The 13,701-nt window shown below is 42.1% G+C and overlaps 1 protein-coding gene across 1 annotated transcript; it reads right to left on the reverse strand.

Moving 5' to 3' along the window:
• Positions 1 to 671: 671 nt before the first annotated feature.
• Positions 672 to 13,569, reverse strand: taok1a (TAO kinase 1a). Its single transcript, XM_050063692.1, has 20 exons — positions 13,066 to 13,569; positions 10,214 to 10,463; positions 10,001 to 10,072; positions 9,796 to 9,897; positions 9,663 to 9,708; positions 9,425 to 9,521; positions 9,211 to 9,324; positions 9,019 to 9,110; positions 8,705 to 8,798; positions 8,187 to 8,268; positions 7,931 to 8,098; positions 7,605 to 7,805; positions 7,340 to 7,468; positions 6,799 to 7,035; positions 6,576 to 6,704; positions 6,265 to 6,468; positions 5,645 to 5,884; positions 5,236 to 5,448; positions 4,884 to 5,066; positions 672 to 4,285 (listed from the first exon to the last, which is right to left on the reverse strand). The coding sequence occupies exons 2-20, from the start codon at positions 10,343 to 10,345 to the stop codon at positions 3,755 to 3,757; spliced, it is 3,066 nt and encodes a 1,021-aa protein (XP_049919649.1). The 5' UTR covers positions 10,346 to 10,463; positions 13,066 to 13,569; the 3' UTR covers positions 672 to 3,754.
• Between the last annotated feature and the right edge of the window lie 132 nt (positions 13,570 to 13,701).

The following is a 13,701-nucleotide window of genomic DNA, read 5'->3' on the forward strand; positions in this document are numbered from 1 at the left end:
TAAATGATATCTTTTGTTTCACTGATATTTGCAAGCATATTTGAAGCTATTAAAATTCAATTTTATGTTGTAAATCTAGTTTATGTTATATTTTATGTAAGAGTAAGCTAGTAACTGATCATGCCTATGTCAGCCACCCACCAGTTTTACCAAGGTCCAGTCTGGCCTCTCTGCATTTCCATGGGAGTAGCATCAGTATTATATACTGTATGACACAATATGTCATGCAATGCCATACTATAGCAACGAGTCCACATATGACAAAAAAAAAAGTAAATGAAAACACGAGGCAAGTTATACTAAAATTACTTTATTACAGCTGATTTTCTGTTCAATATCCCTCTGCCAACACAATGGTAAATATAATACAAACAAAATAGTAAATTTGATCTTATTTTTATTCTGTTTTATGAATCTTTTTACACAATTAAAATCCACTTTTAGTACTTTACCATCTCTTACGTAGTATCTTTATAATCTCTCTGACATTCAATAACAAGTTCCACCATCTATACATTTTAATACAGGTTATGAGTTGTAGTGGTAATGTGCCAAAGAAGAATACTGACATCTTCAAAGAAATGCAATCTCTTTTCATAATTTGCCTGTCACCGTGACATCATTTCAAGCCTTTTTTTTTTTTTGACTTTGGCCACTAGACCACACCCAACTTGTTTTTGTGTTTCATACATTTCATGCCGTCAGCCCACTGATAGGTAAAACCATGACGATGAGACAACGCAGTGGTATCTGGGATTGGCAACTCAGGTATGGCACAGTGTTTGACCATAGAAAGGATCGCCTTTTTTTTTTTTTGTTGCCGATTCTAGTTCGGTATCCCATAAGCTTTCAGTCAGTAGGATAAAATTTGACATCAACGTTAAAGTAAAAAAAAAAAAATAAAAAATAATTCAAATACAAAATAAAATCCAGGTTTGTGGAGAGGTCTCGTGACCGACAATGATTGACAACAATTTCCAGACTCCCTCACATACAACATTGACATGAAAGTGAACAAAAGTTGTGCATACAAACTTAAGGTTGGCATGTATGTGAGGTTCCATTGGCCCAACATTCAAACTCTTGGCCTTGGCTTTTGACTTAAGGTAAGATTCCGATAAATACATTCCCCTTTTCTCTACCAAATATCAATAAATCAGAAAAGAAATGATGAATATAACCTGCTGTGTTACAGTAGCTGGAACGAGTCATTCGGCATTTTAAAAAACTAAGAGTTTTGGGACCAAACCATGTGTAACTTGATATAATGCATACTTTCAAGGATAGGATATATACACGTGGAAAATTAACATCCCACCTATTTAAGAAAAAGACCCCAGCATTTTTGTGTCCTCAAATGTGATAGGAATATATCACAGTATGACATTCAGAGAGAGCCAGCATCTGAAACAAGGTGGCTCCGAATCAGAGTGGAACGGGGACAAATGATCAAACGTGTGCGGCGAGGGAGAGCGAACTCTGCAGTGATAATGCTCAGGGACGACCGCTTGACTAAAGAAGTGGCATTTAAAAGGAGATGACGGCAAATACATGCGTACAAAGCATTCTGTCTGTGTGCACAAAACCGAGAATATCCTCCACTGAGCTACGTCCAGACGATGAAAGGTTTGCTAATATCAGTGTGGTCTGTCAGTTAAATAAAGTTAGTTTTAGAAATTATTTCCTTAAAATGTGAGTTTAGTTTTTAAGTGTTTTTCTTTAATAAAATATACACATATGAACATTTAACTCCAGCTTTGTGATTCAAAAGGAGCGTGCATCCTTAATATCTCTGGATCATTATCCTTAATGGCCTTTTCAACAAAATGTTTCAAACTCTCTGTGTGGAAATGTAACTTGAGAAGAGAGGCTGTTAAAAGGTTTAAGGGCACTGACTTCTCCAGTGATATTTCAACCACAAACCAGAGAGAAGGGAGCGAGCACAGACAGATATTATTAGAGGAACTGCTAGAGCTATTAAAGGAATACCTAAGTGCTTTTTGCCACATTTATTTTGGATTTGGCTGCTTTCACAGAGTGTGCGTTGACTCGATGTATATGATACATTGTTATCATGCGAGCATGTGCTTGATTCAGTCACCCTTTCTTCGGGGTTCTGATGAGATGGTGTAACATTTATAACTTAGCACCTTTTTAATTTTTTAGTGTTACTAAACTGGGCCCCAACATTTCTTAACAGTGTTGTAGTTTCTTAGTGCCGAGCCTGCTGTCATGGTCATGACAATAACCTAAAGCTTTCTGCCTGCACATAATGGACTCTCTTCAGTTGTTTTACAGAAACTGAAAACATGTCTAAAAAGCCTGCAGCATCCTCACGCCCTGTAGTCAATCAAAACTCTGCATAAACACACAGAGGAGATAACAACAACAGCTACAGTTTCAAAACACTGTAAAAGATACAGAAGGAAGGGGGGGATGCTTTCACTCACACTGCACGTCTCTGTCTTGTCTGTACTTGGGAAATTGCTCCTAAAATCACAGCACGAGTTAGCTCCTCAACTTAACTACATACGTACCGACGAAACACTCATCCACCAGGTGCTTTGCGAAAAAGAAGTCAAATATTAATTTTACACATATTCCGCTGTATAAAGTGCTTTGAAAAAGGCAGCAGTTTAAAAAGGCACTAATAAAAATCAACAGGTAAATACTAGGATTGTTTCTGAAGGCAAATGAGTCTCCTTTCCCCCTCGCAGCTCCTCCTGTAAATGTGTACAATGACATACTCTGTAACACAGGGGTTTCCAACCCCACCCCTAGAGTACCACCTCTCTAAAGATCTTATAGACCTAAAAATATAGTTACTGATAAACACAAGTCTATTCCTCACCATTTATAAGACTTAAACCCACTTTACTGCATACACAGTGAATATACTGATCTGAGAGAAGTGTGTGGAACCTCTGAAGCTAAAATCAAACTTAACATACGCTGGCACTGATTATAAGCTGATGATGAGATTTAAAATATTAAACTATAAACATCTGAGACCAGTTTTCATAATCAAAGGTTAAAAGGCACTGTAGTAGTGTTGTAGCGTAAGCCTGAACGTTATTCTATTTGGCTCTGAATTTGTAAAGTTTTGGCTGATGAGCGGGAAATCAGGTGAAGTAAAACAATTAAATAAAAAAGGAGGCGTGAAATTTATCACAATGACCATTACAGCAGGCTGGTATCACATCAGCAAAGCCTCTTTAGTTAGGTCCGCTGAGTTTTTAACCACCGTCAGAGTCGACCAGTGTATAACTGAATATGAATTGGGAGAGTGAAAGAAGGGCGTCCCCTCTTACTGTGATTGTTTGATACCACATTTCTAAGGACATAGCTAACACGTGTCAAAGGCTTTTTTAACAGTGTTTCATGTGCAAAATGAGAGCAATGGCTGTGAATAGCACAAAAACATATATCTTAAAAATTCCCCAGGAGAGAGCTGTGAATAAAAACAAATGGGAGTAATATGTGTTGACACTCAAATTGCTTATGTAACATAAATTTAAGGATCTGTATGTGTGCCGATAAACTGCCGTGAGGACGGTCTGCGTCTCTTCCAGCCCTTTTGACCTGAGCAACATTTATTTCATCGCACATCCACATCTGTACACGGTAGAGACGGGGGGGGGGGGGGGGGGGTCGCAGAGAGGAAACAGAGCAGCAGAGCTCAGCCAATGCTCCGTTCTGCTGTTGAATTCTACATCTCCACGCTCAAATTCGGACTCCAGGGCTGACAGGGGATCTATGTGTAGGAAAGGTGGGACCCGTTAGATATCTGAGAGGTGACACTGGTACTCCTGCTCATGCTCTGCTCACTGCGCCCTCCTGAGGGTGTCCTTCCCATTGCTTGGGGGCTGTTTTGTACACCTCCGCTGCTGCGGGAGACCAGGGATCCTGCTGATGGGTGGCCCCACGGTGATGGAGCCCCTCCTCCCTGCCCCCAGCCTTGCTGCATAGGTGCCCCTCCCGGACTGGAGTGATAGTGGTGATGGCTGCCGTGGTGGCTTGACCCTGCGCTCGAACCGCCACTGCCCCAGTGTGACCCTTGAGAGCCCCCAGGTGGGTGCTGCTGCTGATGGTGACTCCAACTCGCTGGAGCCCCCGGAAAGCTATTGTTGTGGGCATCTGGGGAGATGTTTGATAGCACCATGTTGCTGAAACCCAGGCGCATGCTCTCTGAGTCGAAAGCCTCGACCTCTCGGGCTTGACGTTCCAGCAGGCTGCGGATTCGCTCCAAGCGTTCATTTTGCAAGGACATCATCTCCTCCTCAATCTACAGCACAAAGTAAAAAAAAAAAAAAGAGAATTAGTAATTGACAATCTTTACAAATCTTAGTGCTTTATAGTTGGCAGATCCATTTAAATGCACTGCGCTATACTGGCATCCATCTACAGTGCATATGTAGCAAATAAATACCATAATGTAAAAGGTTAAAAAAAACATTTTCACACCCACTGTTAATCTGTCAACCCTGTTAAGGGAACACAAATGTGTAAATAATAAAACTAATGAATGCTAAATTCCATTTAGCTGCCTTAGTTTCAGGGTTTTCACCTATCTTCCCTTAATAAACCTCTCCAGGAATGAGTTAAACGTTGTTCTGTTAATGCTGTTGCACCTGTTAGGGTTAAAAAAATACATCTATATCATTTGCACTGGTGCATACACACTCCGCTGACCGCACATAAATCCTGGTAAAGTTTTGCCCCCCTTTAACCAGAGCAAGTCTAATAAATTAGAGTAACTGACAACCTGTGTGAGTGCACTGGGCTTTTAGGATGGAAGTACTGCCAAATCTCAAATCTTGCCAATAATCATAAAGCCAGACTGATGTAAATCTCCACAAAAGAATGATTTATAGGAGGAGAACCTTCTGTTCCAGCAGGGCCCTTCGGAGTGAAACCCTCTGCTCCAGGTCCTTCCTCTCACGGTCGTGCTGGGCATCTGTCTGCATCTTGATCTTGCTCTGGTAGGCGTTGAGAAGCTCCAGCTCCTGCTGTAGCTGCATTCGTAGGCCTTGGCACTGAGCCTCCTGAGTCTCATCCAGACGGAGCTACAGGAACAGAGAGAAGATCAGGATCCAGCAAGTAAAAAAAAGACATAAACAACCATAACTGACTTGGACACATCCTTTAAATGTGGTAAAATGTAAATTGGGTGGCACCTTTATGGTTTTATTTCTCAACTTAAGGATTCTGCATTCCTGGAATTCCCAGACTCACCGCCTGTGTGGAAAGCATCTCATTGATGGAGTGGTCATACTGCTCTGCCAAGATGGCAAGTTTGCGGTGCTGCTCCTGCTTCAGCCGTTTAAGGACAGCCTTGTGCTCTGACTTTGGTGTGGTCTCCAACAGATGGTTCCTCAAAGCTTTGTACTGCCTTGTCTGGATCTTACATGTGTCCTGGAACTGCTTCTTGATCTGTAGCTCTTTGGACTATGTTACAGGGAAAATTATAATTAGAAAATAATGTATTTCACACTCACATCTCGGCTTATTCAAAAAGAAAAACACGTCCACCTGTCAAATGGCCTATCATACAAGTGCCAAGAGCATCCATTCATTATCAGTAAAATAAGAAGTATCCGCTGAATATTCAACGGACATGCACGCTCACAGGCCGAGTTCTCACCTTGAGGCTCTTGGGCTGCTGGCGAACTTCCATAACGTGTTTGCGTCGAAGTTCCCTCTCCCTCCTCTTGTTGTACTCCTGCTGATTGGTGAGCTCCGTCTGGTGCTGCAGGCGGATGAGCTCAGCCCTCGTCTTTTGGATGGTGTTGAGCTGGCGGAACTCCAGTTCTTGCATGGACTCATGGTGCCGGAGAAGCATGGCATGTTCCAAGTCCTTCTGGGTCTGACGCTTGTTTAGCTCCTAATTACGTGCACATGGAGGGACAAACGACAAAAGAGATGAGACTGTCACGAATCAAAGATAGCTCAATTTCAGGTTGTTAATCGATTAATTAAAGGTCAAGTGTGTAGGTTTTAGGTGGAAATATTGGCAGAAATGGCTTATAGTGTATAATGACCTGAAACTAGGAATTGTGATGTTGTTACCTTAAAAAACTAAACACTGGCTCCAGATATAGCCATTTGCATTTTTGTGTCGGCCACAGTATTTCTCCTACATGCTGGGCCAAATAGGAGAAGTTTCACATCTGCAACTTCATCCCTAAATCCTACACACCTTTAATATTTGTAACATTTAACATTTGAGACTCAGCAGTACAAAGTAGGAGACAGAGCACTGACCTCACGCACTAAGTCCTGTTCAATATTGTGGCGAGCAATCAAGATCCTCCGTTTGAACCTGCGGCACTCCAGCTCCAGATACTGCCTCTGTCTGCGCTGTAAGTTGGCCTCTTCCTCTGCTTGGAAGTGTTGGAAGTTCTCCTTCTGCTTGGACAACCACTCCTGCTTTTCTTTCTTGGGTGTTGACTGGTTTTCATTCAACTCCTAAACAGAAGAAAGATTGCAGATCATTAGTAGAACAGACTTTATAGCACTGACAGACAGCTATTTGCTGATAAACGTATGGAGCAGGAATGCCTGGATCCCCCTACCTCTTTGAGTTGTTCCTTCCGAAGTTTGTATTCCCGTTTCTGGGACTCCAGGAAGCTACTGAGCTCCTTCTTCTGCTGACTCTGAATATGTTGCTGGAACTTCTTTTCGTCATTGGTAAAGGTTTTTGCCTGATAGAGAGATGCACATCATAATCAGTTTACATAAAATGATAGCCAGTGCTTTGTAAATCTTCAGTGAACACTTAATGAGTTGAAAGCGTACATCTTTCTCCATGGACCCCTGGTGCTTCTTGATCAATTTCTCCATCTCCTGGGCAAAGCTGTTCCTCTGGTTCTCCAGCTCCTTGTCCAGGCGAAGTCTGTGCTCATCCATCTCAGCCTTCAGCTTGTTTTCCAGAGCCATCAGCTGCTTCTGGTGCTGTCGCCTCATGCGCTTGTAGCCTAATATTTGCTCTCTTAACTCCGAATCCTGCTCGTGCTCCTTAATCTGGCGAGTGAGCTGGCAAAAACAAGGTTCTCTTAATACTGTTGTGGGAGAAAAGAACATGGTTTTCACGTACTACATGTACGTGCGCTAACAACACTGTGGGAAAAAATGGACAACTATTTTTTAAAGTGCATAAATACTCAAAATGACTACTTTCTGACCTTAAAGCAAAAGCCTTCAATGATCAAAAAGAACATATGTCAAGAGATTTTTGCCTTTGAACAACACACAGATGTGGGAAATTTCTAGCAGCTATACAAAGAGTCATTTAGCCATTTTCTTATTTGATCTGCAAGTATAATGACTGTATTATTACCACTGAGGCTGTGCGTATAGTAGCAAAGTGTTCGCGGTTCCGTTTTGGCCGTGGAGTGTGTGCAGGCGGAGACTGTGGCTCAGTTGGTCGGGTGTTAGGCTCTGTCTCTTTATTATATGTCTCTTCCTCCTGGAGGGCAGGCAAAAAATACACAGAACATGTGAACAGCAGAACAACATACTGCAGAGATGAAAATTATGTCTCATGTCTCAACAAAATATAACAGGACAAGGCTGCAGGTCAGACTGGAACCTGAACATCTTACTGGTTTGAGGTGTATCACAGAGCTATTGGACATGACTGTGTGGTCTCCCTCCATGTCCACCTCGCTCTTGTCATCGCCTGCATCTGTTAGACTGTTGACGGAGCTGCTCTGAGAACTGGCACTGATTGACATACTGGGTATAGATTGGTTGCTCCCCACGCTGTTCACTGTACCCGTCCTACCCACACTGTGTTCTGGCTCCTAAAAGTAACACACACACAGCAGATAGTAACACAGTTATAACACAGCTCTCTTATAACATAGGATGACACAATACTATAAAAAACAACACAGCTGAGCTGTAAACGACAGAGAACATGACAGACCTCCTCTTCATCTTGTGCCTCTGTTGTGGGGCCGTTGTGGGCTTCCTGAAACAAGATCTTCTTCATCTTGCGATACTGCAGATTGTCAAGCTCTCGCACTGCATCCTTAGTCCGACTTATCAGGTCTATAAGAACTGATTCTGGTCGCTCACGCTGGACAAATGCATGCTGGGGGATGAACACATGAAAAGACGTCTTGTATTAAAAGCCCGATTTCTGAAACATAATCTGTCATAGCCATTTTTTTTAATCTTACCTTTAAGAGCTCCTCAGAGTTTGGCCTATCCTGGGGAATTTTCTGAAGGCAAGAATCTACAAAGTTTCGGAAATAGTCCGTCCTAAAGTTGAGAATTGAAACATAGAAAAAGGAGGTAATTTTAGTTATTTTATGGACTCAAGAAATAATACATAAAATTAAATATCACAATTGTTTTTAATAAATGCCTCGATATCGATATTGCGACAAAATTTAAGGGTCAATAATTGGTGGTTTCACAAAATATTTATACAGTGAGATTTTTGATATATCATCATCAGCAATGTGGATATAATGACTACAGGGAAAAGAATAAAACAACTACAACAATCTGGTAAATTCAGAAAATAACATCACTTTACTGTTACGCAGCCTTTCAAACCATGACAAGACAGCCCTAACAATGTCACAATATCCAAAATCTAAGACAGTATCTTGTCTCATATCATGATGTCAAAATAATACCATTACACTGCCCAGCCCCAAACCAGCTCTTAGAAATTTAATGCTTAACTCACCATTCACTGGACTGCAGCGTGGGGCTCTCATTCTGTGCTATATGGTATAAGGCACTCATTGCATTCATGTTGAACAGTGGAGGCTTCCTCTCAGCTGCAGCCCAAGTAGCGGGTCACATCAAGGAGTCAGAAAAAAATAATTAAATTATGAGCGGAAGAAAGAGCAACATTACTCAGTTATTAACAGTGAGTAAAACGAATGCTGGCAATGACATGTTTACAAAAGTGTAAAATGAGATAGATGTGGATGCAAGCCATACAACAACAAATGAAATCTTAGATGTGTATCTTGCCATACGCTACAGTGATCGTACCTAATTCAATGCAGGTTATTCCCAAAGACCAAATGTCCACCTTTCCATCATACTGGCCCTCATCCATGGCTAAAATGACTTCTGGGGCCATCCTAAAAAAAAACAAACCACAGTCAGCAAAATAAATATACGTAAATGGCAATTTAACGACAAATCTGCAATAACAGATAACATGCATGTTTTGTTACGTACCAATATGGAGTCCCAACAAAGGAGTTGGCGGGACAGGCGATGGAGGCGGAACCAAAATCTGCTAGTTTTACCTGCCCTGGCTCTGTCAGCAAGACGTTTCCTGCCTTGATATCTCTGTCGAAACACATAAGAGCAAATGATTACAGCTCCGCGCAGAAGACAAAACGCCAGAGGGCATCAGCCCAGTATGCTCCCAAACACTTGAAACACTCACCGGTGAATCATGTTGTGGGAGTGAAGGTAAGCCAACCCTTGAAGAGCACCATGGGTAATTGCAGCTATTTCCACTTCTTGCAGAGGTTTCTTGTGAACTGGAAGGGATACATTCACCAACAGCAATGTGAATCAAGAGAGAAGTGATAAGGATAAACTTGAAAGGGGGAGACTATCTTCTCTGCTTGTAGCCATGCAGCCTTGTGCAATGATCAGGAGTGCAAAGGTTTTCAACTCACCTTCTAACAAATCTGAAGCAGAGCCCAGACAGTACTCCATTACCAGCTGTAATGAAATAGAGTATGTTGTCTGGCTTTGTTTGTGTTTATCAATCAGTGATTAATACATTTTAGATATCATGCTCAATCTTACCCAAGCAGTGTGCTCTCGCAGGTAACATCCTTTGTACTCTATGCTGTTTGGATGTTGTATCCTCTGCAGGAATTTCACCTCCTTGATGATGTCTTGCCATTTCTGTTAAAATCACACAAATTAGACGTCAGTAACGACTAACAAAACAAAACTTGCAGTAACGACTGCCTGTTAACTTGATATAGGTGAGTGAAAGCTATCATACCTCAGTGGACTGCTTTCCACTGTAAGACATCTTCTTGATGGCCACCACCTCATTTGTCCGCACATCCCGTGCCTGAATGACAAGTACATAACACATTGGTGTGACTGTGTCCTCCTGAGATATTCTGAAATGTTATAAGGATCTAAAGAGCTTTATGGTTAAAAGAACAGTTGCTCAAGCCTGGCCCATAACCTTATATTGTAAAACACTTACAAAATATACAGCACCAAAGCTGCCATGTCCGATCTCACGAAGATCTGAGTAGAGCTTCTCTGGGTCTTCCTTGAAGAAGAGCTCAGCAATTTCGGGGTCCTTCAGGCTCCCCGCCCGACTGCTGGTGGGCATACTGGGGAGATGGGGGGCAATGCCGCTGCCGCCAGGAACTATCTGGGTCTGCGACAGCGACTTGAAAGCCCCCACCGATGGCTCATCTGCAGGACAGTGGTCTCATATGTGTTCAGAACTAAAAGAACAAGGAAAGACAAGAATTAGAAGACTGGAAAAAAACACAACAGTAGCAGAGTAGTACAAGTTAATGTGGATGTTTTGAGGAAATATAAACAATTCTCTACATTGATATTAAGTTCCTTCACACTGGTGATATTATGCTATATTCACACAGCTCTCTTGTTGTACATATGTGTGTAGCAGAGCCTATTAACCAGATTGAGGAAGGCTAGGCAAAACATGAACTGAACCATGATGTCAGGTGCAAATGTGGAGAATGGCCAGTCGGAAATCCTGAGGTAGCAAGAGATAAGTCTCCTGTTTCCATAGTAACAGAAACCATGGTAAGGAAATCAGTGGGCTGTGTCCTGACAAACTCCCCTCACACCTTCACTGACGGGCATGCAGACAGACAGATGTGAGGAGGACACAAAGAACCGTCTCGCAGCTGTCAATTTCTAGCTCGAACAAAGAAACCAAACTAACAACGCGCTGCTTCACTGCAAGACAGATGCCTGAACTGAAACAAAGCATTCCAGTGATAGGACTACTTGTTAAACCTGTAAGTACTCGGTAAACACACGTTCTCAAACATACCAAACATTATCCACATAACCTTCCCACAAGTGATTAAAGGATCAGTACACCAAAAATCACAAAACACCTACTCCCAATTATTTATAGTTGTTTTTTAGCCATGTGTTTGGTTCTGGTTTAATTTGTCATAGTTTTGAGATATCCACAGCTGTAACATGACAATACAACCAGATAAATAATTTGTTTGTGGTGCCTGCTCTGTTAAAAAACTGAAAAAGTAGTGTGCCTTCCCAAAAACATAACATCCTGGGTATGCAGGATACCCATCAACCTTACTGGACAGGGTAAGGTTGTAAACACATTTTCGTCTGACAGTGAAAATACTGAAAATATCCACAGAACAGTGTGTGAACTGGCCTTAGGCTATCTCAAAGGCTCTTTTAACGTTTTACTATTAAAGAAACTGACAGAATATAGCCCAGGTCGACAACTCCACTGCCAGACCTAAACTTTTAACGATTTTCAGCCTATTACATTGTTTGTTACACAGCTACACTGCTGTAATACAGATGTAGACTGTAAAAGATCACTGAGGAAAGTTTACTGAGTCCATGCGGCTCAGATGATCAGCTGCAAACAGATGCAGAGCTGACGCTAGAGTCACAAGACTTCTTTCCAAGCCTGGGAGAAACAGCCCCCAGTTCAAGCAGACATCTTTTGTCTCACAACAACACTGAACAACTCACTATTCCACACAGATGCAGCCACGGCCCTGAAATAAAGCCTCATTACCATGTGAGACTGTGCCTCTTTATTGCCATTGTTCTTTACTACATTGTTGCTCATGAATGAGCTTTGTTGTCATATCTCATGATGGCATTTTCAACAGGGGACACGTGAGCACAAAAGTGAGTGATGATAACTGATACCTCCATAAAACATCCTTACGTTCTAACTAGCACACACATATGCACAAGAATGCAGCAGGACAGGACAACAAAGCTGGAGGGCTGGAATTCCCAATGTATGCCCTCACTGCACTGCATTTCTCAGCATTTCCTGTTCGCAGAGCTATAGGGAGGTAGGAGGAGGCCCTGGTGAGCATTTTGAGTAGTGATTATCTTTCTTGACTTAACAGCAATGACATGCCTATAGGCAAGTATTGCAATTTTAGTCTAGACACAGAGAAAGGAAGTTTATGAAGCTTTCATGCAATACAGTTCATTTATCTTTACGAAATGCCTTCACTTTTAGAGGCAAGTACGCAGTTTACACTTATCAGTAATGGTGGTCAGTTAAGTCATTTCCTTTTGGCAGCCCAATCCATTGCACAAAAACACAGTCACACAGTGTCAACCACCAGTGTTTCTTTTATCTGTACCACCCATGTCAAGGGAACAAAAACCAAAGACGTATGATTGTGTACAGGCCTATATTACAGTACATTTATAGAGTAAGACAGCAAATGGGCCTAATAAGAGTTAATCTGTGTGGGAGGTTGACACTTGTACAGTAGCTTTAATGCTCTAAAAAATAAACCACCATCAAATGACCAATGTTTGCCCAACACTGTCGTGTCTGGGGTAAAGGAGCAGCCCAGCCTTACCTGCTGCGTTATATCCTATGTTACCTGTGGCTAGGTAATGCCTCACTGGAGTTGCAACACAAGTGGAATTAGAGAAAGCACTAAAGAGGGATTTTCTTAAAGTTGTCAATCTCCAACAGCTGTTTCTACTGTCAAACAAGTAAATCAAACCGACTGAGTCCGAAATGTAAAAACCCAACAACACTATCATGTGTGCGCAAACAAATCAGAGGTTTCAGGAGCTCCCAAACTAGCCAACGTTGGCTGTGATGTTAGCTACACACCAAACTTAACGTTAGCTAGGCTAAGTTACGTGTCATATGACATAACAATACAAGCAACATACGTGACGTATTTACAACAGGACTAGCGGATAAACTACGCGACTGATATAAAATTAAACTAACTTTAAGAGTCACTAACCAGAAATTGCTAAATTAGCAAGCTAACCTGTGTGATGTTTGCTAAGTTAGCTTAGCCAGTTAGCTGAACTCACCGTCTCCTGACAGGCCAGGTTTCAGCACTGTCGAGAATGTCGTGTAATTCAAAACAGTTTGGGATTATAAAAGTCTTCTTCCTGTTTCATCCCCGGCGCGGTGACTTCCTCCGCTGAATCCTGGTGATTCTTGACGCTGTCAGTCGGTTAAAACACGCAGATTTGTGAATTACTGTAGGTTAAAATCCCCACCCTCGAAGTAACTGGGGTGCCAGAATAGTCGAATCCCACTCCCAGGCAGGTCCAAAGATGGCTGCCGAGCGCTCCACCGCCGCCTCCCTTCGTGAAAATACGGTGGCGAGAATGTGAGGGAAGTTCAAACACTTCCAAAACACGCAGAAACAAGTCGCGACGGTATCCGCGATGTCGTTACAAGAACTGGATATTTTAACCTAGCACACTGGCATGTTAACTAATCATTTAGCTGTGTAGTTAAGCTGTGACTGTGCCCGACTGTCCGTCTTCCTTCGACATATTGCAAACAGCAGTTCCGCCCTGCCTGTTGGAGTTGCAGTAAACTCTGTCTGACCCAAAAACATCCAGAGGCGGAGACACCATTAAAAAACATCCAATCTATCATACATATTGCAGTAAATACATACTCCACTCTTACAAAACCTTTTATTCATTAATGGC

This window comes from Epinephelus moara, chromosome 2 (assembly GCF_006386435.1).
Source record: "Epinephelus moara isolate mb chromosome 2, YSFRI_EMoa_1.0, whole genome shotgun sequence".
Classification (NCBI taxonomy): domain Eukaryota; kingdom Metazoa; phylum Chordata; class Actinopteri; order Perciformes; family Serranidae; genus Epinephelus; species Epinephelus moara.